Raw genomic sequence first — 23,498 nt, forward strand, 5'->3', positions numbered from 1 at the left:
GCTTCATTTTGTATTCCAAAGCCAAATTTTCCTGTTATTCCAGGTATCTCTTGACTTCCTACTTTTGCATTTCATTCCCCTATAATGAAAAGGACATCTTTTTCGGGTATTTAGTTCTTGAAGGTCTCATAGGTCTCTACTGATACAGCAGGAAATATTCCATTTCTCTGGAGAAACTTTTTGTTATCACTCTAGGAACTATTTCACAGGATAATCTGAAAGAGGAGACACAAAAAGGAATTTGAAAGGTATCAAACACGAACCAAAATAAAGGGCGATTCTGACTTTAAAAATCTTTTTGGTAGTTTAGTCACTAAGTCATGTCTGACTCTTTGTGACCCCTTGGACTGCAGCCACCAGGCTTCTCTGTCCATGGGATTCTCCAGGCAAGAATACTGGAGTGGGTTGCCATTTCCTTCTCTAGGGGATCTCCTGACCCAGGGATTGGCAGGTAGATTCGTTACCTACCTGAGCAGCCCCTCAAAAAAGTCTTTATTGCATCTTAAATTGGCTAATGGTCTCAGTTCAGTCACTGAGTCATGTCTGACTCTTTGCAACCCCATGGCCTGCATCAAACCAGGTCTCCCTGTCCATCGCCAAGTGCCGGAGATTACTCACACTCATGTCCATGGAGTTGGTGATGCCATCCAGCCATCTCATCCTTTGTTGTCTCCTTCTCGTCCTGCCCTTAATCTTTCCCAGAATCAGGGTCTTTTCCAATGAGTCGACTCGTCCCATCAGGTGGCCCAAGTATTGGAGCTTCAGCTTCAGTATCAGTCCTTCCAATGAATATTCAGAGTTGATTTCCATTAGGATTGACTGGTTTGATCTCCATGCAGGCAGTCCAAGGGACTCTCAAGAGTCTTCTCTGGCACCACAATTTGAACCAGGCTGGAGAGATCATTAATAAACACTCTTTGCTGTGAGTAAGATAGTGATGGTAATCATTTATAATCATTATGGCAGGTATTAATTAAAAACTTCCTATGTATCAAGTCCCACAAAAGTACACCTCTAAAAAAAAAGGAAAAGTGTACCTCTCAGGTCCCCAGCTGCAGAGGACAGACCTCTGCTGCCCCATTGTTAGAAAAATTAAGTTCACACACTTTGCCATTCAATCTAGCGGGTAAGGCTGGTGGGGGTTCCATGAAGAATGTCTTGTCCTCAAATTCTGCTAATTTACCATTTCCTCTTGCCTGCTTGGTTTAGGCACGACGGCCCCAGGAGAGATACAATGATCTCTGCTCCACTTGTTAGAGACACCTCATTTTGGTAAGGCTCTCGAACTGTGGGAGCCTTGTGCTCAAAAACATGAACAGAGAGAGGAAGAAGCCCTGAGACAGGACAGCTCCCGTGGAGCGGGGAGCCCCAAAGGCAGGTAGCACAGCAGACCGCACCCCTGGTGGGGCTGGGGACCCGACAAGACGCTGAGCCTCCAGGGAGGCTCAGAGCACTCCACCCTCCCCTCTCCCGCCTTAGTCTCAGTTCTCCCCAGTTTTGTTTCCTCGGCAGGAAGTGGCCCAGAATGGGGGGGACTCAGCTCTGGACAATGAGGCATTTATGACTTGGCTCTTTCAGATTTCATGCGAGCATGTCCATCATCCCTTACACGCTCTCTTCTCTGTTGCTGAGTCTCATGAATTTGTGGTTGAACCAGCAGTTCTGAAGTGCACCACCCTTGAGCTTTGCGTCACCTGCTTCTGCCAGCTTTGACCAAATCATCAGAGTTCAGCGGACAAACACTTATCCAAAAAAGTTTAGGAAGGAAATGCTTTATTGTTTCTTGTGGTCATACAGGAATATAGATTTACAGCAACATACAATAAAACCACAAACTTCAGAGAACTGTAAAGCTCACTCATCATACTATAATCCACATACTCACGGAAAACATTGAGGTCTTCATGAAACCAACATTACAAATGAAACTAAGGAAAACTTGCTAAGTACACTAATATAAATATGGATATCTAGGAATAATATGTGTAAAATGTATGTACTAGCAATACAAAATATATGCACTAGCAATGCAGGGAAAAACTATACAATGTAGTTACAGAGTAATTAAAGAAGACAATTAATGGAAAGAAGTTCCAAGTTTGTGGACTGGAATTCTCAGTATTACATGGATGTCATTTTCCCTGAACTAATTTATGGAATTCTAATCAAATGCCTCCCTATCTTTTGGGTGAAAATTCACCAACTGATTATAATATTACATAGAAATAGACAGAGTCAACAGAAGACATTAGTTTGGATAGAATAGAGTTTTCCACAAGACACTGAGAATATCAGGATATCATAATTAGTCAAGGTAGTATTAACTCAAGGACACAAAAACTGACCAATGGACCAACACAGGCTCACACACAGAGGACTCCGCACATCTGTCTGAGGTGGTTCTGCAGAAAAGTGGGAAGGATGGTCCCTTCAGCAAGTGCTGCTGGAATACTTGGCATCCACTAGAAGAACTGGTGCGGCCAATACAGCATACTAACACATATATATGGAATTTAGAAAGATGGCAATGATGACCCTGTATGCAAGACAGCAAAAAAGACACAGATGTGTAGAGCGGACTTTTGGACTCGGAGGGAGAGGGAGAGGGTGGGATGATTTGGGAGAATGGCATTGAAACATGTTTAATATCATGTAAGAATCAAATCACCAGTCTATGTCTGATGCAGGATACAGCATGCTTGGGGCTTGTGCACGGGGATGACCCGGAGGGATGTTGTGGGGAGGGAGGTGGGAGGGGGGTTCATGTTTGGGATCGCATGTACACCCGTGGTGGATTCATGTCAATGTATGGCAAACCAATACAGTATTATAAAGTAAAAACAAAAAGTTAAAAAAAAAAAAAAGAACTGGTGCGGGATCCCCAACTCACACCTGTTTCTCTGTTTTGATATGACGTTCATAAAGTCATTGCCAAATCCATGTCATGAAGTTTCCTCTCTGTTTTCTTCGAGGAGTTTTACAGTTTCAAGTTTTATCTATCCTGAGTTGATACTTGTGCATGCTGGAGGAAAAGGTGTGATTTTATCCTTTTGCATGTGGATATCCAATGTTCCCAGCTTGATTTATTGAAGAGACTGTCCTTTCTTCATTGTATATTCTTGACAAGTTTGCCAAAGAGTAGTTGACTGTGTAAGCAAAGCACTGACAATAAAGCAAAAATAGACAACGGGGAACTAATCCAACTAAAAAGCTTCTGCCCAGCCAATGAAAAAAAAAACCCAATGAAGTGAAAAGGTAACTGATGGAAAAGAATAGATACATGTATAGCTGAATCACTTAGCTGTGCATTCAAAGCAACATGCAATGCAAATGAACTATAATTAAAAATGAAAAAAAAAGTATGAAATGAAAGGGAGAAAAGGTAATGGAAAGGGAGAAAATGACTGGAAACCACGAATCTGACAAGGGGTAAATTAGCAAAATAATGAGGGCCTTGGACAACTCAATGGCTAAAGGACGAATATCCTAATTATACAATGGGCTAAAGATTGAATTTTTAGTTCTCTAAAGAAGCTTTACAAATGGCCAGCAGCTATATGAAAAGATGCGCATCGTTATTCTTTGGCCACACTGTGTAGCTTGCCTGATCTTGGTTGCCCAACCAGGGACTGACCTCTGACCCCAACAGTGAGAGCACCTAGTCCTAACCACTGGACCCCCAGGGAATTCCCATACTCAATATTATGAATCATCTGGGAAATGGAAATCAAAATCATAACATCACTTTTACCTGTTAGCATAGCTGTTACATGTGTTAAAGGACACTCATGTTGGTGAGCATGTGGAGGGCCTGGACCACTCTTGCTGAGAATGCACTTTGGTGCCACCACTATGGAAACAGTAGGAGAGTTCCTCAAGAATTACCAATAGTTCTGCCATATGATCCATGTGGCTCTTCAGCTGAGAAGCTATTTCCCAGTTCAATTAATCTGCTAGTGACTGTGGCTTTATGTATAATTCTGAAGCACCCTCAGAAAACAATACAAGTGGGCCACTCACATGGTAATTACATGTGATTCCAAGGTGTCCTCTCTGCATGAAGAGATACCTGTGCTAAAGATAACACAGTGGTAACAAAACCCCATCTGGGGTAAAATCCCATTTTCAGAAAGACTCAACATAGACATGGAAATGGAGACAGAAAAGAAAAGGTCCCAAATTTTCGAGACACTTTGGGATTCTTCCTCTTTTTTAAAAAACAAAAATATTTCTCACTTTTATGCTTAAATCAATGACCAAGTATGGTCCTCCCAGGTCCCTAGAAACAGGAGACACAGCCTGTCATCCTGTGTCCAGGCCACACGGGAATACCCAGGGTCTTCCATGAGGCAGACCGACTTAGAGGAAAACAAGGCCAAGACCCTGATGGTCATTTCTCTGGGAAAGGCAGGCGAGGCAGGGAAAGCAGTCTTGGGACGGCAAGTATGAATAAAGTAAGAGGGCTGTGGAGAGGAAGGGGTTTCCTGAGTCACCTGGTACCTGGTCCCAGCATGAGTGGGGCAGGGTGGGTTGTGGCTCAGACTGGCTCTGAGTCTGGGCAGTGGAGCAAAGAGGAAATGCTCAACAGGTTTGCATGGGAAAGGCAAACAGGTGAGCTGCTGGCTGTGTCTAGGAAACAGCCAAATCGGGGCGGGGGGTGGGTGGGCAGTCTCTCCAGGATCAGCAGGGCCCAGATGTCAAAGCATCTGAGAACACAGATACAGGCATTCTCGGTTGACTGACCCAATCCCACCCATGCCTGTCTTCACCACCCCTCTTTTTGGAGTCACTTTTAAGCTGCAAGCAACGCATTGCAACGGTTCTGGGTAATGAAACATAAGACTTTGCTAGATGTGGCTTCAAATAAGACACCCTGTGGGTAGGTGTTCTCCACTTTTCTGTCCCTCCAGCCTGATGGTGAACCCCCCACGCAGAGGTGCAACAGCTACTCTCAGTGCCAGGAAGACTCAGCTAGACAACTCAAGAGGGCGGAGCCAGAAGGAGCCAGGGATGAGTGTGCCCCGGGTGACACTCGGCCCTCTCTGAAGACATTTTTTTTAAAAGAATTGATTTACTTATTTGGCTGTGATGGGTCTTTCTCATCGTGGCACATGGGCTTTCCGGTTGTGTTGCATGGGTTCCAGAGTGTGTGAGTCTAGGTGTCTTGTAGCACGTGGGATCTTAATTCCCTGACCAGGGACTGAACCCATGTGCCCTGCACTGCAAGGCAGACTCTTAACAGGGAAATCCCTGGGGATGTTTTTGACTATTGCCCTCGGGGGTGGTGCGCCCGCATCTCCTGGGTAGGGAACCAGGGGCTGCTACTCAACATCTTACACTGCTTACACCATGAAGAACTATCCAGGCCCGAATACCAACAGTCACGGTGGAGACAATCTGCTCCCGGGGAAAGCCTGATGGAGCTGTTGAGTGAGTCCTGTATTGCCCGCCTTAGGATTTCATCAAATGGGACCAAAAAAAGCCAATCGTTTAAGCGCCTGTGTTGGGCTATCTGTAATGTGCGGCTGAGTGAATCTCAAGTTCCTAGAGCAGAGGAAGCTCTTGGATGGAAGCCCATCCCGGGGTAATCTCCAGACGACACTTCTTTAGATGACTTTCCTGGGCACTTTCCACGGTTGTATGGGACATCCCGACTTATCTTTGAAGCAGAGAGAAGACAACCATTCAGTCGTGTCTTTCGCTAGAAGATGCCAACACCAACGGTCCCCTCCACCCACGTCGCCAGTAGGATCGGCTGGGTCCAAGATCACAGGCCTAAACGAGAGGTTAGGAGTGTTTAGAGACATGGTTTTTCAGAAATGGTGGCCTCAGAATTAGGGGCCTATTCTCTTTTCCATGATAAAACGATGTGTCTTTCTAGCTTAGATATCAGTCATTCCAATGTACTGAAACAGTTCGAAAGGATTTCCTAGAATTAAATCATATTTGTCAGAAAAGTTTAGAAAGCTATTTGTTATTACGCACATGAAGGCATGATATAAACATCTCCCCATCCTGGTGCAACTGAAATATGATTTATCATGTAATCAACTCTATTTCCCAGGGGGCTCAGTGATTAAAGAAAGAACCTGTCTGCCAACACAGGAGATGCAAGTTTGATCCTTGGGTTGGGAAGATCCCCTGGAGAAGGAAATGGCAACCTACTCCAGTATTCTTGCCTGAGAAGCCTCATGGACAGAGGAGCCTGGTGGGCTAGAGTCCATGGGGCTGCGAAGAGTCGGACGTGACTGAGTGACCAGGCCCACACTGTAAAGCTGGTCACACCATGGCTGGCAAGCCACGGTATCTTTCTCTCTCTTTTTCTCCCCCTCCTTCCTCCATTCTTTCTCAATGTTCCTTTCTTTTCTCTTGCTTCCCTTGTTTTGGTTCCCTGCTGCTGGCGCTGAGTGGATGCACGAAGATTCCTTCCTATTCTTGAGGATAACCGTTTTGTAGGATGGAGATGGGAACCCGATCTAAAAAATAACCTGCAGGATCCTTCAGCAGTGAATAACAGCACTATTTCTCAGGGACACTCTTCCAACTCCCACACCTTTTAGACCTGCTAACGGATCCCTGCTTTTCCTTCTGACCTAGAAAGATGAAAGCAACTCAGGACCTGGTACCCTGGTCCTTCCCTCTCTGTTCCTCCTGGATGACATTTCCCCTGCCTCCCTGGAGACTGTGGGAGGTTCTGATGGTCAGCACAGTTCCCTTCTCAGTTTCATATGAGGAATAATGATCAGGGCCCCTGGGAGGTGAATTCTGGTCACCAAAACAGTGTTGGAGGGAATAAGGTTAAGAAACAGAGCAGTTTGGGGCACCTGATTCTCTGGATCTGGGTCAGGAGGAAGTTCCTCAGAATCTCATCATCAAAACTGTAGTTGACCGTCCAGAAGACACAGAGATGCTGATATTGTATGACCAACTCCAGGACCGTCCGGAAACCTTCAGCCGTGTCAAAATCCTGTGCCCCACTCCCCTTCTCCCAGGCGTAGATGGTGAGCAGCTCCAAGGCGTACTTAGGGGGCAGAGACTCCTTTTGCTTCAACTTGCTTTCACACTGAGGGAAGAATGGAAACATCAGACGATAGCGGTTAAAGCAGGGAGGTGACACGCGCGTAGCAAGAAGGTGCACCGAAGGATGCTGCGGCCACAGCAGAACAACCGAGTCACGAGACTCAGCCCTGGGGGGGACCGGTCTGCTGGGGCCTGAGAAGGGCCGCTCTGCAGCTCAAAGGCAGCTGCGCAGGCTTCTTTGCTGAACTCTGCCTGTATGTGCCTTCCCAGAGTTATAACACAGTCTTGTCCTGGATTTTGGTGGCTCGGACGGTAGAGAATCTGCCTGCAATGAGGGAGACCCGAGTTCCATCTCTGGGTTGGAAAGATCCTCTCTAGGAGGGCATGGCAACCCACTCCAGTATTCTTGCCTGGGGAATGCCATGGACAGAGGAGCCTGGCGGGCTACAGATGTGGGGCCGCAGAGTCGGACACAACTTAGCCACTAACACTTTCACCACTTCCAAAAGCCCCAGTCTATGCTAATTATGTGGCCAGACATTCCACCTCCATCATTCATTCCTGATCCTCCAACGTCCCTACCCAGCAGGCAGAGGTCACCACGGTGAAGTGAAGTGACTTGCCCAAGGTCACCCGGGAGCCCTGAGTCCTCTGAGCTCCCTGGGGCTCGATTTAGACACAGATTCAGTCTTTTCCAGCTTCGGGAATCTGGACACAGAAAGGGAACATCTCCCGAAAGAGCAGCTATTGTGTGGGGCTCAGAAAGTGCCCCCATGAGCTGATGGAAGTGAAGGGAGGTAAACCAGTATAGAAAATGCAGCCGCTGGTGCCGCCTGTCATTCCAACCTGCCTTCCAAGAGTAGCGTCTGTGTGTGTTATGGGCACTCATCAGTAGGTAAGCCATGCTGGTGACTTGTAGGCACGCACATCCCGACTTCATCCTCCCTTCGGCTCCAGAATTCTTTGGGTGCCAGAGCAGAGGCAGAATAAGCCACATGCAGCAGCTTTGGGGGTATGAGTGGCTTGCATGTGACCCGACTCAATGGGGTCAGGGATGCGAACGCCACTAAGACACGCAGGTTAAGAGCGGGAAGATTCCTTAATGTGGTTCAGTCCCCACCCAGCATGGGCAAGTGTGAGCACCAGGTAAGTGCTGGTTTCGTGGTCACAGAGTACTGATAAAAATAAAGACCAGGACGGTCCGGTGGCTAAGAACCTGCCTGCCAGTGCAGAGGACTCGCATTCAATCTCCGGTCTGGGAAGACCTCACATGCAGCGGGGCAACTGAGCCCCAAGTGCTACTGAAGCCTGCATGCCTAGGGCTTGTGCTCCAGCACAAGAGAAGCCACCACGGTGAGAAGCCCGTGCACCGCGCCAGACAGTAGCCCCCACCTGCCGCAACTAGAGAAAAGCCCAGGCCGCAACCAAGACCCGGTAAAGCCAAAAATAAGCAGAAGCATCTTTAAAACTACAATAAATAGAGAATTAAAAATAGTAATAATGAGGTGCCTCTAGGAAAAGAGCCGTCATACCCCTTTGTACCAGTGCTTTACCAGGCGGATTAAATCCTTCAATTTTGGGGGCAGGGAATGAACAAAATTGCACTGTAGCTTTGTGAAACACGCAGAAAACTCTCCCCCCAGGAAAACATCAGAAGGTTTGTACAAATAGATGAGTTCAGCATAGGTCCTGGGGCTGGGTGTGGAGCCAGACTTCAGTTCACCTAGCATGGGCGAGAAATTTACATTATGCTACAGTCTCTCTAGACAGTAACAGATCTCAAAACACTGTTAATATAATTTAATCCTGGGAAATTACTTCAACTCTATTAGTGTATGTAAACTACTGATGCCTAATATCTCCAGAGTAGTGAGTTATTAAAAATTATATGGTTTATATGACTATAGATGGCATTATTAAAAGGTTATCTAGATCTGCACTGTCCTACAGGGTAGTCATCAGCCAAGATGGCTATTTGCATTCAAACTCATTAAAGGAAAATTGAAAAATTTAGTTCCTCAGTAGCACTAGCCATAGTTCAAGCTCTCCATAGGACATTTTTGTTATTGCAGAAAGGCTTTCTGGACAGTGCTAACCTGAACTTTGGAAACTCTGGCCCCCAGATGACATCTGGCCCCTTTCTTGTTTTTATAAATAAAGCTTTATTGGAACACAGTCATGCTCACTTATTAATGTATTGTCTATGACTGCTTTCAAGCTACAAAGGCAGAGTTGAGTAGTTGTGATGGATACACTATAGTCCTTAAAGCTGAAAATATTTGCTCTCTTATCTTTTATAGGGCTTCCCTGGTGGCTCAGATGGTAAGGAACCTGCCTGCAACGCAGGAGACCCAGGCTTGAAAAAGTTAGCTGACCCCCAATCTATATACTGTCATTTCCTCTCTAAAGGCACTAAGAACCATTCAGAAGGAAAGGACCAGAGTCTTCTTGATTTTGATTTGGAAAATGCCTGACACACCCTTGGTTTCTTTTAATACACCATTGTGTATCTGTCACTTACAAATGGAATTTCCAAAGGAAATTTTTTGCCTATGATTGAAAGTGAACACCCAGATTTCCTGTTTTTGCCTCAGAATTTCTCCCAGAGTCTATTTTTAAAATTTCCTTCCCTAATACTTGAGGCATTTTATCTGTAAATGTGTACTGAATTCCTGTGATCTGAGAAGACAATGGCACCCCACTCCAGTACTCTTGCCTGGAAAATCCCATGGATGGAGGACTCTGGTGCTGCAGTCCCTGGGGTCACTGCAAGTCAGACACGACTGAGCAGCTTTGCTTTCACTTTTCACTTTCATCATTTGAGAAGGAAATGGCAACCTACCCCAGTGTTCTTGCCTGGAGAATCCCAGGGAAAGGGGAACCTGGTGGGCTGCTGTCTATGGGTCTCATAGAGTTGGACACAACTGAAGTGACTTAGCAGCAGCAGCAGCAGCAGCAAGTGATACCCTGGGAATATACGATGCAGGTTCTGGCTGTTGCTGTTGTTGGGTCTCTCAGTCATATCCGACTCTTTGCGGCCCCATGGACTGCAGCCTTCCAGGCTCCTCTGTCCATGGGATTCTCTAGGCAAGAGTACTGGAGTGGGTTGCCATTTCCTCCTCCAGGGGATCTTCCCAACCCAGGGATCGAACCTGCATCTCCTGCATTGGCAGGCAGATTCTTTACCACTGAACCACCAGGGAAGCTCTCTGGCCTTCATCAGGATACTTGAAAGAGGATAAAACTGCACACAGGTGTAAGATGCTGGTGTCCTTATGTCACCTGTTGGGGCACTGGACCCAAGACTGATCAGTAAGTCACGTGACTTTCCCTCTACCCCGCCCCTGCCTCCATCACACCAGAATCCTTCTTCCTTCTTCCATCACGCCAGAAGCCTCTTCCAGAGGCTCAAAGCTCAGGAGTCTCACCCAGGGCATTAAATGCAGGCAGCACATCAAAGTCAACACTTTCATGGAGGACTTTGGATTTCAGAGTGAAGCTCAGCACCCAGGGAGGCTTCCATTTTGAAATCTCAAACTTCACTTCAAAATCCTTCTGCTGCTGACAGGCTTCCAGCTGCTCATGGATTTCCTTGATGATGTTGCAGCTTTCGTTTTTCGGGGAGGTGTAGCTTTTCAGCGAGTCTGTGAACACTACGAAGCTGGCATCAGAGCCAGTCTTCAGAGCCGTGCCTTTCGCAGTCGACCCCCCCCCCCCAGGGAAGAAAGGCAAATTGAGATGCAGCGTTTTCTAGAGCTCGCCCCTCGCCCCTGTGGGCTGGCACCCGTCGGGCCAATTGATGAGGTTGCCAGGGGTAGCCCCAAGTTTGTGTCTCCAGTTAGGGCTGAGTCCTAAGCAGAGTGTTTCATTTTCCCAAGAAATAGAATCCTCTGATTCCCAAGGTGGTTTGTCCCACACTTTTTGATGTGTGAATTTACCCACAAACAACGGATGGGTTAGTTTTAAATGACCTCCTTCTCAAGTCAACGTCCTAAATACTTCTGGTACAGACTGCATAGCTTTACAGACTCACAGACACAGAGAACAGACTAGTGGTTACAGTGGGGGGAGGGCGGGGGCAGGGCCGATAGAGGTGGGGTGTAAGAGGTGTAAACTATTAGGGAGGAAATAAGCTGCAGTGACATACTGTACACCACGGGGAGTAAAGCCACTATCTTATAATAACTGTAAATGGAGGGTGCTCAGTCGCTCAGTCCTGTCTGCCTCTTTGCGACCCCATGGACTGTAGCCCGCCAGGCTCCTCTGTCTATGGAATTCTCCAGGCAAGAGTATTGGAGTGGGTTGTCGTCTTCTCCTCCAGGAGATCTTCCCAACCCAGGGATCGAACATATATCTCCTGGGTTGCAGGTGGATTCTTTACCATTGAGCCACCATTTAAATTACATTATCTTACAAACTTGTGAATCACTGTATCATACACCTTGTGTGTGTGCCCACTCAGCTGTGTCTGACTCTTTGCGACCCCTCTTTGCAGGCTCCTCTATCCATGGGATTCTCCAGACAAGAATACTGGAGTAGTTGCCGTCTCCTCCTCCAGGGGATCTTCCCGGACACAGGGATCAAACCTGAGTCTCTCGCCTCTCTTGCACTGGCGGGTGGATTCTCTACCACTGTGCCACCAGGGAAGCCCAACTTACTGTATAGCTTACTGTACCTTATATGATATTGTACAGCAACTATACTTGAAACCGATCACTTTAAAAAGAGACCATAGTGAGAAAAAGATATCCTCAACTAATAGTAAAAATCTAAAATTTTCCCACTGCAAGTGATACAATACAAGCCAAGGATGGTCAAGGAGGGCCAAGCAGCGATCCTTCACCTCTGTGTCAACCTTGGAGGTTAACGCAGAATCGGAAGTCTGTCGTGGATGGGAACCCCCTGGTGGTCCAGCGGTTAGAACTCAGTGCTCTCAATGCCGTGGGTTCGATATCTGGTGGGGGAATAAAGACCCTGCGAGACACACAACGTGCCCCGCCCCAGGGCCTATCATGGGTGACATAAGCAGTGCCTCAGCACCCCCCGCTGAGTACCAGGATCCCAGGCGCTGCTCTCCCCAGCTTCCCTCCTGCATTCTTTCCCGCACATTTCCGGTGGTCACAACTCTTGCCGAGGTCCAGGGACTGCTTAATTCCCCGCCAAGAACAAAGAAAAAGGCCAGGGCTCACCTGGATAACTTGAATCTTTGTAGTTCACTGTCGAAAGCAATTTTCTTCAAGGAATGAACAGATGATTTTAAGAGCTTTCTTGATCTGGTCTTGGAAAGTCTGGTTGGGCTGGAGAAAGTCCTTGATGAACTTATCTAGCAGATGGCCTGGGGTTATGTAGAGTGGCGCAGGCTGTGGAAGGAGCCAGCTGTGAGATGCCCCTGCCAGCCACCACCCCCCATCCCGCGTCCTCCCATGCCTTCTCTGCTCCACCGACCCCTCCCTCCTGCTCTCCAGCCCTCCTGCTGGTACCTTTGTCATCTGAGTTCTCACATCACATACCCTAAGAGCGTGCCTGAGAGTTCCAGGTGGTACCCAAGATCCGCCTGAAACAAAAGCTCCCCTCCTTGTTCCTCCTTACCCCCTAGGAGGGATCTGGCTCCTTCTCCCAAACAGGGTTGTGATGCCCCGGGCTCTGAATCACTCTCTCGTGTCCGCTTTCTGTTCTGGCTTCGTCTGCCGATTGCCAGCACCTCCTGTGAACTGCTTCTCCTATTGCCATACCCCTTCCTTATTTTCCCATTGGTTGTGGGTATTGCTGACTCCTGACGATCACACTCATTCCTTTTGTCAAGGTTCTATCAGCCTCTGTTAAACACCCTGTGCCCAGGTGGACTAGCTTTCCAGGCGCTGCTGTAACAAACCACGGTTCTGGAGACTGAACGCCTGAAATCAAAGCACGGGCGGGGCCGGGCTCTCTCCCAAGACTCCGGGGAGAATCCATCCTCGCATCTTCCAGCTTCCGGCAGTCCTGCAGTCTTCCTTGTCTCATGGCGGCATCACGCCTACCCATGCCTCTGTTGTCACATGACCTCGTCCTCTCTATGTCCGTCCCTGAGTGTCTTCTTATAAGACCCAGTCTTTGGATTCAGAGCCCACGCTGATCCAGGGTGACCCCTTAACTGATGATACCTGCAAAGACCCTGCTTCCAAAGAAGGTCACACGCTGAGGATCTGGGGGGCGTGAATTTTCCGGGACACTATTCGACCCTTCACGGCACGGGATGTTGTTCCCTCTAAGTGTGTTGAAGAGAGGGATGTCCTGGGGTCAGAGGGGCTGTGTGCTCATTCTGAAGGGGGCAGATCCCTGCTCTCGAATCAAATGGGGTCGTGGAGAGTGGGACCTGCTCATTCCCTCGCACCTGTGGTCACTTCTGGAAGGAAACCATATTCTGATGGGTAAAGGGGTCTGACACCCGCCCAGAAGTGCGGTTCTCTCCTCTTCAGTAGAAAATGTCAGATGGCATGGCCCTGTGGACCACAGCTCAAGACAGCTCACCCGAGCCTCTTCTCTTTGCTGTTTGCTCAGGCCTCAGTCTGCAGAGGCAGTTTGCTTCTTGCTCCAGGAGGGGCAGGGGGAAACAGCGATACGCCTCCCCAAAGTCAGCGTCCTGCTCTATGACTCTGCCTACCTTATGCGAAGATGGACCTTGTAGGTATGACCAGACATGTGCGGATCAATGTGCTTTCCCTTTGGGGGAGAGGAGAGGGGAAGTCAATGCATCTGGCCTCATCATTAGCTCCCATCTCCAGCCTCCCTTCTCACTCTCACCCCCACCCCCACTGTGTGTGAAGGGAGCTCAGGGCCTGATCCAGCATCTGCTAGGGGGGCCACCACCTACGTCTCCTGGGCTCTGCTCCATTTCACCTGTCTCCACCTTCTCACCTGCTCCTCTCTTGCAGAAACTAACCTCTCGTTTGCAGATGCCCCCGTTCCTTTGTTCAACTTTACACTTCACCATCATTTTAATGGAAGGGAAGGCCCCTAAGGGTGTGTGTACAGACTGAACTGCGTCCTCCTAAAAAATGCATTGAAGTCCCGACCTCTAGGCTCTATTCATGTGACCTTAGTTGGAAACAGAGTCTTTGCAAAGAGGTAATCAAGTTAAGGGGCCGCCCCTGGTCGTTCAGTAGTGAAGAATCCACCTGCCAATGCAGGAGGTGCTGGCTTGATCCTTGGGTGAGGACGATCCTCTGGAGCTGGAAACAGCAACCCACTCCAGTATTCTTGCCCAGGAAATCTTGTGGACAGAGGAGCCTGGGGGGGCTAGTCCATGGGGTCACAAAAGAGTCGGACAGTGAGCAAACAGTGAAAAGAATCGAGTTGAGATGAGGTCGTTCCTGTAGGCCCCTTATTCTGTATGACTGGGATCTTATAAGAAGAGCAGAGAGACGCAGAGACAGACAAGCATGGAGGGGAGATGCTGTGAAGACACGAGAGAGGCTCACGCGACAACGGAGGCAGGGACTGGGGTGACGCTGCCACACGCCAAGGATTTCTTGCAACCATCAGAGGCTGGACGAGGCATGGAGGCACTCTCCCTTGGAGCCTTCAGAGGGAGCATGGTCCTGCTGATGCCTTGATCTTGGGCTTCTAGCCCCAGAACTGAGACGGAATACATTCTTGTTGCTTTAAGCCACCAGTGTGTGGCACTTTGTCACAGCAGCTCTGGGCAACCAACTTCGGGTGATCTTGGATAGACTGTAGTCCAAGTGTCAGGCGGGCCCTGTCTGCACCAGCACACCAGCTGTGCTGGAAAGTCCTCTCACCAGAACATTCCAAGATGGTCCGGGTGACTTGTTCTCCCTGAGAGAATGCAACGAGTTTTCAGCTTCTTGTTTTAGCAGTAGCCAGCAGGTGTTATCCATGCTCACATTTCCTGAGTCACCTGGTACCTTGTCCCAGCATGAGTGGGGTAGGGTGGCTTGTGGCTCAGACTGGCTCTGAGTCTGGGCAGTGGAGCAGAGAGGAAATGCTTGACAGGTTTGCATGGGAAAGGCCAACAGGTGAGCTGCTGGCTGTGTCTAGGAACCAGCCAACCCTGGGAGGGCAGTCTCTCCAGGATCAGCAGGACCCAGATGTCAAAGCATCTGAGAACACAAATGTAGAAAGGATGAACACAGAAGCCCCGGGCAAGGAGCAGGATGAGGGCTGCGATGGGGTGGGGAGAGGGTGAGATGGTGGCTTCGTCTAGGAGCCACCTCGGAGGCAGTGACGTTGACTGAGAAGAGGTGACGGCTGAGGACGACCAGGATGGTACCTCGGGTCATCAGCACAGCCAGCATTTGCTGAAGAGCCCACACCTACCTTGAGGGTGGTGGCAGAGGTGCTTGTGTGGGTCTGGGTCACTCTAAGGAGCAGATGCCAGTGTGAGATTAAATGTGGGAGATTGTTTGGGGAAACAGCCAGGTGAGAGACAATGACCAGGGATCTTATAGAAGCTGCGCAAGCTGACAACCCTGATCTAATCTGACTCTGGGTGAAAGCAAGAAGGAAGGACAGTTGGCTCTGCAGTCAAGACAAACTCTAGCAAGATCGTGGAGAGTCCTTTCGCCAATGTCCCATGTCGGAGCTTCCCCTGACTCTCAGGAATGGGGCTGCCTGAGTGTCTCTGGCACCCGTGGTCATTGTCTGGGAGCTGCAGGTAGGCAGCGTGGCTTTGGTGTCAACGTGGAGATGGATCACGGAGGGCAGTAGCTGGTATGCTCAGCCGAGTATGTTCCCTCCACTGAGGCTCTGCTAGATTCCTTGTCATGGTCCCCAAATGAGAGTGAAAAGTGAAAGTGAAGTCGCTCAGTCGGGTCCAACTCTTTGCGACCCCGTGGACTGTAGCCCTCCAGGCTCCTCCCTCCATGGGATTCTCCAGGCAAGAATACTGGAGTGGGTTGCCATTTCCTTCTCCAGGGGATCTTCCTCACCCAGGGATCAAACCCAGGTCTCCCGCATTGCAGGCAGACGCTTTAACCTCTGAGCCACCAGGGAAGCCCGTAATGGGCTTCCAAATGGGAACAGAAAAATCCAGTGTATGAAGATACATTGAGAGCAGTGACAAAGAGCAGGAGCTTCACAGCAAGAAGGACCAGGGTTCAACTTCACACTCTCGTCTCTCACTCACCAGGGGACTCTGAGTGACTGGCCATGTCTCAATGTATTATTATGAGAATCAGAGTAAAACCCATCTCATGGGGATGCTGGAGGCCTCACAGGAGGAACAGCAATATGGAGAAGCCAAAGGCTGTCTTCCAGCCACTTAGGTGACCAGTGACTCAGGTAACTGTAAGAACATCTTGATCTTTTGTGTGTCCTTATGGGAGGTTTTCTGGAATGGACTTTTGTCAATGACACGTGGTTTGGGTACCAAGGCAGGGTGACAATGTAAGCTGGTAAGCCTGCTGTCTAACCCAGTGACTCATTCTGGGGCAGAGACTGGTGTAATTCTACATTTTCTAGTAACCACAGTGAAAGAATACAGAGACCGAGATGAAGTTCCATTTGACTAAGTAGCATTTCTAGAAGTTGTTATCTCAACATGCCGTCAGTATCAGGTCACATGAAGAAATCAGGAGTTCTCACCGGCACCTTCCAGGTCCTCACTGGCCTCCCATTCAAGTTCTCACAGCATGAATACTTGAGCCAGACTGTAACCTCCTGTGCCAGCAGCTGCCACCTCTGTGGCTCTCCACCAGCCACATTTCCAGTTGGGTCAACCTGGTCCAGAATCACAGGCCTGGAAACAACAGTCAGAGAGGACAGGTGAGTACATGGGCTGTGTCTGGGTTGTTCAGAGCTCCCAGGAAGGCAAAATACCAGCCTTGGTAGACTGTTTCCGGGGGCAGCTGGAGGGCCCCATGGACACCTCTCCCTGGCTTGTGACCTGGGTGCCCTGCCCTACAGTGGGCACTGAACACGAGGTGAAGGAGGCTTGCATTTGGGCCTTGGGAGACCTGGTTTCAATCTCACCTCTGCTCTTTAGTAGTCTTGTCTCTTTGGACAGGTCACCTGAATCTCTAGTCCTCAGTATCCTCATGTGTGAAATGGGCAGATTTGAAAATCCCTACCTCAAAGGATGTTGTATGAGGATCTAGAGAAGCACTTGACAAGCTCCCAACAGTAACTGAAACATAAGAAGGGGTCTATACATGCCAGGTTTAATAACCAAGATTCCTTGATTCTATCAGTGTTTTTGTCTTACAGCAAGCTCTTACTTCCTGGAAGCAATTTTTATCATTGCTGCAGCTATTGTTATGTCAGTAAAATTTCAGTTATTTCACTCATTTTCTGTAAAGGTTTGAGCAAGCTCTTCTTTCACCAAACCTCAGTTAATCTGTGGAATGGTTAGCACAGTGCCAGCCTCACAGGGTTGCAGGTTATTATTTAAATTGCATGGTAAGAGTAGAGCACTCAGCATGTTTGACAATAGCTGATGATCAATAAATGTGGAACCCTTTCTCTTCCTAAATTTCCAGGGTTCCACAGCTGTAATCAGAGCTTCATTTATATGGGGATCTAAGCCATGTGAGGATAGAGTACCTGGGTTTTTCAAGTTGTCTCCTCAGGTATTGTCTAATAACATGGTTTTCAAAGTCATAATACTTTTTCCAGTAGATGCAGAGGTCCTAATGCTTCAGGACTAACTCCAAAACAGTCCGAAATCCTTCAGCTGTCCTGAATTTTGTTGTTGAGCCTTCCTGCTCCAGGCATAGATAGTCAGCAACTCCAGGGCATACTGTGAGTGTAGTTTTTCCCCATGTCTCTTCTTACACTGAGAAGAGGAAAAAAATTAGAAACATGAATTTTTCAGCTTTTGTATGAAGGCTTAATGAGATAATGCCAATGCTTCTCAAACTATTCCAGAAACGTGAGGATCAAGAGATGATTTCAAACTCTTTTTATAGCAAAACCAGACAAATAAAGCACAAGAAAGAAAACAATAGGCCTGATGATCATAGATGGGAAAATCCTCCACAAAATACTAGCAAAGTAAATTCTCCAATATATTATAAGGTCATACGCTATGATCAAGTTAGATATATTCCAGGGATGCAAGGATGCTTCAGTATCACAGGTCAATCAATTGATACAGTTGTATTAAGAAAATAAAGGATAAAAAGCATATGACCATTTGCCCAGACACAGAAAAAACATTTGAGAAAATTCAACAGCCATATGTGATACAGACTCTTTCCAACGTGGGTATGGAGAGAACATAACTCAATATAAGCCTTATATGACCAGTGCACAGCTAATATCACACTCGGTGGTGAAGGCTCAAAGCTTTTACTTTAAGATCGGGAACAAGACATATATGCCCTCTCTCCCCACATTTATCCAATGTAGTATTAGAAGTCCGTCCATAGCAAGCAGGCAGCAAAAAGAAACAAAATACATCCAGAGTAAAAAGGAGGACGTTATACTATTGCTATTTGCAGATGACATGATATTATACACAGAAAACCCAAAAAGACACCACCAAAAAACTTAAGACAATCAAAGACTGAATGCAGAAATATCGTAGGATACAAAAACAATACATGGAACTCTGTTGTACTTCTATATGTGAATAACAGACTTAAAACAATCCTATTTATAATTGTATCAAAAAGAATTTTTAAAACTAGGAATAAATGTAACCATCGAGGTGAAAGACCCTGCCGTGTATAAGACTTTGATGAGAGGAACTGAAAATGACAAACGTAAGTGGAAAGACAGAGTGACGCCGGCTTTGAGGAATTGATGTTAAAATGTGCAAATTACCCAACAAACCGTCCGCGCGGTGTCATGGCCGATGATTTAGTGTTGCTGGGCCGTGTTACTCTTCACAAGTGACAAAACAGGAAGCACAGGAGGTTACTTCATTTGCCCAAATTCAGACAGTCAGGAAGTGATCAAAAGAGTGTGGGTTGGGAGGAGGCGAGTAGGGGGTTAGCACTCATTAATTTATTGAATAATTACCCAGTGAGCACCTATCATGTGCCAGGCACTATTCTAGGTTCTGCGGCAACAGCAGTGAATAAGACATACAATATTATATTGTATATTTATACAATATATATAAATAAAATATACAAATCCCTTCCTTTGTGGCCATTTTTAGTGGGGAGATAGACAATAACCAAACTAATAAGCTCATGCAAAGGCCCTGAGGCTGGAGGAGAGTTTCCTCCTTGGAGAACTAATGAAGAGGAGAGACAGCCTGGGAGTGGGGGTGAGAGGGCAGAGAGAGGGGTTCAGGGAGCTTGAGGGCAGATCCTGTGAGCCTCCCGAGATTACGGTGGTGGGGAGGGTATGGGGGTCAGTGGAAGTGACCGAGATGGTAGCAATTGATGATAATGGGTTTATTTTAGATACAGGACCAAGCCACTTGCAGACTGGTTGGATGGGTGTGTGTGTGTGTGGGTACGTGTGTGAAAAAGATAAAGACCCATGGTTCTGCCCAGTGTAGCCGGAAGGATGGAGCTCTCGTTTCGTGATATGGGAAGACTAGGAAGAATGAGATGTCCGCTGGCAGCCGTCCCAGGCCCTACCTTTTTTTCTCCCTAACCTTTCCCCCCTCCCTACAACCTCTACACCTCCACCTTCTTCCTTTCATCCTTTCCTTCTTGTTCCTGCCCTCTCCCCTCCTCCACGCCCTTCCCTCCTCTCCATTCATCTCTGTCCGTCTCCCTCCTGCCTCCCGCATCCTTTCTGATTCCTCCCCTCCTCCTTCCTCTCCTCTTTCTTCTCCTCCCCACACCTCTCCCTGCTTCTTCCCTCCCTCCACACCACCCCTCCCTCCTCTCCCGGCCTCACTCTCTCCCTTCGCCTCCTCCTCCTCCTCGGCTCTCTGCCCAGATGGGACCGGCCATACCAGTTGGTACCAGTGCTTCACCAGGCAGATGAGGCTCTTCAGCATGGGAAGACGCTCCTTCAGGAAGGCTCGCTGCAGCTCTGTGAAGCAGGGGGAGAACTCGCTCTCTCTGCTTAGTTTCTCGCACTCTTGGATGAGCTGGACGTAGATTTGAAGGTCAGGTTTGTAATCTTCAGTCACCTGACCTATGGAGGCGGCATACAGAACTTTAAGGCATCAGCTCTTCTCTTCTCTAGACAACAAGCTCACTGGCCGTGGGGGGCAGTGGGAGGTCAGCAGTCCAGAGCCAGGAGGCCTGACGTCCATCCCCGGTCCTCCCTTCTCCCGCCTCTACCGCCGTCACCCATCGTCTCTCACCTGGACTCAGCAGAGGTAGCGGCACCCTCCTCCCTGGATCCTCCACAGCCCATTGCCTTTAAAACCGGATCCTTCCACTTCTTGCTTCCCAGGACCTCTGGATAAAATCCCAAGTCCTCACAGTGGCCCACATGGATGGTGAGACCTGTCTCCTCCTTCGTCTTCCCTCCTGCCTCAATCCCTTTGCCACTGACTCTCCTGGTTACTTCATTTCTTCCAATATGCCAAGTCCATTCCTGTCTTTGCACCTGCTGTTTCCTCCTCTGCAACCCCCAGATCTTTGAGTGCTTGGCCTCTTCTCATCCCACATGCTTCAGGTCAGAGGTCACCTCCCTTGTCGCCCTGTCTGTGAAAGTCCTCTGACGCCCACCTCTCTCTTTCGGATCCCCATATTCAGGTTTTGTCGGAGCGAGTTATCATCTCATTCCTGGTGTTCACATGGTCAGGCTCCAGGAGAGAGGTTCCCTGTCTGTCTCATTTAGGCCATGGAATAAGCCTTGTGCCTCCAAGGTGCACAGTGGAAACTGAGCCTCAGAGATGTATTGCTCCCGGTCCCAGTGATCCTGCAGATTGTCTATAGACGCTAATGCTCAGCATAAGTTTGCTGAGGTTCTTCATGCTTTGAAAAATAGATGAAATTAACATTCTGAGCTTACATCAGATCTATGCTGCTTCATTTTGGGGGATGGGATTTATCTATTCTTGGGCTTCCCTGGTGGCTCAGATGGTAAAGAATCTGCCTGCAATGCAGGAGACCCAGGTTCGATCCCTGGGTGAGGAAGATCCCCTGGAGAAGGGAACGGCAATCCAGTCTAGTATCCTTGCCTGGAGAATCCCAAGGACAGAGGAGCCTGGTGGGCTACAGTCCATGGGGTCACAAAGAGTTGGACACAGCTGAGCGAATAAAACTTTCACTTATCTATTAATATTTTATTGAAGTTAATTTATTTACAATATTGTATTGGTTTCAGGTGTCCAGCAATGTGATTCAGTTATAAATAGATAAGATATACTATAAGATACTGAACACAGTTCCCTTTTGAAAGTGAAGTCACTCAGTTTTGTTCGACTCTCTGTGACCCCATGGACTAGCCTACCAGGCAACTCCATCCATGGGATTTTCCGGGCAAGAATACTGGAGTGGGTTGCCATGTCCTTTTCCAATAGTTCCCTGTGCTACTCAGTAAATCCTTGTTGGTGATCTGTTTCATGTGTAACTTCCTCAATTTTAGTAAGGTAAGATTCACACACTTTGGCATAAGTAGAACTAGTAAGCCTGGCTATAAGAAACATCTTACCCGGAATTTGTACCAATTTGCTGTTTAATATTGTCATGGCGGCTGAGTATGACCCTAATTATCTTGCTCTGAGAGAGATACTAAGATCTCCTCCCCATGTTGATGGGATGTTTTAAAAGGCTCTTGAACTGAGGGAGATTTCTGCTCAAAATCATGAAAAAGAAAGAAAGAAAGAATCCCTGACCTAGGATAAAGACTGAAATACCTTGTGACTGGGAGTGCTTAGCCAGGGCATCAAAGGAGGGCAGGACATCAAACTTGACCCCCTGGCAGAACCAAGGGGACCTGAGCACGAAGCTGAGAGCACGTGACTTCCTCTTTTGCCGCTTCTGGACCTCAAACTCCACTTCAAACATTTTCTTTCTTTGACAGGCTTCCAACTGTCTCCTAATTTCCTTGATGAATCTTACTCAGTGCTTAAAGTTCTCCTGAAAACTTGTGAGATTGGTGAGGAAGACGATGAGGTCAGCATCTGAGAGGTCCTTGAGGGTCGTGTCTTTGCCTGAGGAGCCGCCCTAAAACAGGTGATGAGAATGAGAGCTGACATTTATCATTTGAGAAGAGCCTCCCTAAATAAAATGCTGAGAACAATCACTAACATTTTGAGTGCTAGCCACTGCTCTGAAGGCATCAGCAGCGGTAACTCCTAGAATGCTCACAAGAACTCTGGGATCTAGCTACTGTTATTATCTGTTGTCATCTTCCGGATGGCGAAACAGATGCTGAGAGATCATGTATCAGTCAAGTCGCACAGCTAGTAGGTGACAGAGATGCAGTTCACACCCTGGTTGTCTTTTTCTAAAGTCTGTGTTCTTTACGTCTTGTAATTTATGACCTTATGTGATTAATACTATAAACTGGCCCATGGCTGACTTTACTTGATCTGCTGAAAATTCTGGATAAGGAAACTGAGGCACAGAGAGGTTAAGTGACTTGCCCAAGACCTCACAGCCAGCAGGTGCTATCTGCTTTCAAAACCTATACTCTTAACCAGCTCATGACTCTGCAGAAATGGTGAGATCCCAGCCTGGTCAAAGATTAGTGGACTGTAGATACTGCCAGGATTCAGATTGCCTAGATTCGTGATCTAGGTGGTTTATACACTTCCCAGGGCATTTGTTTAAAACTTACAGTTGGATGCCCTCTCCCCAGAAGCTATTTTCACAAGTGTGGTTATAGTTTTGGCATGGATAAATCAGAAACCACCAGCCCTAGAGACCTCAACCTCTTGCTCTCTGTCTGTCTCTGTGGAAATGCTTGCTCACCAGCCCTGCTTCTCCCCAGCCAGGCAGTTCTAGACTCACCTTCACAACTTTGGACACCCGAACAGGGTGGGCGGCCTCTGGGAAGCACGTCTCCTTCAGGAAAGTACAGATGATGTCAATGGCTTCATTGACCTCCCTTCGAAACTCCTTGTGTGGCAGGAGGTGGTCTTTGATGAACATGTCCAGTTTGTTGGCTTGGGTTTTTCTGAGTTTCTTCATGATGCTCAAGCAGGAAGGGGCAGGAGAGCCACTGGAGGGAGGCAGAACTAATAGCCGAAACCTGTTAGCTGCTGTCTTTTCTGCTGCCTGGGACTAGGCTGCCATGAGTTTCATTTCCTTGGAAAGGTGGAGCCTTGCCAGAATCTGGGCTATCATCTCTTTAGAAGGGAGGAGCCATATCCTTGTTCTTTGCATTGAAGAAATTAAGCGTCTCTTTGATCCTGACCTTTGTCTCTTGTTTTCTGAGACTTTTTGTTTTTAACCAGCCCCCTAGACAGTGGTCCCCAACCTTTTTGGCACCAGGGACTGGTTTCTTGGAAGAAGATATATGAATTCTTGCAGGGGGTTCAGGCAGCAATGTGAGTGATGGGGAGCCCCAATAAAGCTTTGCTTGCTCGCCAGCCAATTGCTTCCCGTTGTGTGGCCTGGTTGGGACCCCTGCCCTAGAGCATTAGGCCTTTCTTGAGACTATTCTGAAAATGT

General features: G+C 47.9%; 1 protein-coding gene and 1 pseudogene across 1 annotated transcript; both read right to left on the minus strand.

Annotated features, from left to right (window-relative positions):
- Positions 1-1,756: 1,756 nt before the first annotated feature.
- On the minus strand, positions 1,757-12,129 carry LOC138422294 (2'-5'-oligoadenylate synthase 2-like). Its single transcript, XM_069557019.1, has 5 exons — positions 12,061-12,129; positions 10,449-10,770; positions 8,553-8,743; positions 6,825-7,063; positions 1,757-5,775 (listed from the first exon to the last, which is right to left on the minus strand). The coding sequence occupies exons 1-5, from the start codon at positions 12,127-12,129 to the stop codon at positions 5,607-5,609; spliced, it is 990 nt and encodes a 329-aa protein (XP_069413120.1). The 3' UTR covers positions 1,757-5,606.
- A 4,434-nt stretch (positions 12,130-16,563) lies between these two features.
- On the minus strand, positions 16,564-23,015 carry LOC138422723 (2'-5'-oligoadenylate synthase 1-like; annotated as a pseudogene).
- Positions 23,016-23,498: the final 483 nt, after the last annotated feature.

This window comes from Ovis canadensis, chromosome 17 (assembly GCF_042477335.2).
Source record: "Ovis canadensis isolate MfBH-ARS-UI-01 breed Bighorn chromosome 17, ARS-UI_OviCan_v2, whole genome shotgun sequence".
Lineage (NCBI taxonomy): Eukaryota > Metazoa > Chordata > Mammalia > Artiodactyla > Bovidae > Ovis > Ovis canadensis.

Excerpts from the sequence above, each read along its gene's own strand:
- LOC138422294 (XM_069557019.1), bottom strand. The coding sequence starts at position 12,129 with ATGTGCGGGAAAGAATGCAGGAGGGAAGCTGGGGAGAGCAGCGCCTGG. Across the intron at positions 7,064-8,552 it reads TAAAGCACTGGTACAAAGGG|TGTGAAAGCAAGTTGAAGCA; the intron begins GTATGACGGCTC and ends TTCTTCCCTCAG. Across the intron at positions 5,776-6,824 it reads ACCCAGATCCAGAGAATCAG|GCCTGTGATCTTGGACCCAG; the intron begins GTGCCCCAAACT and ends CCTCTCGTTTAG.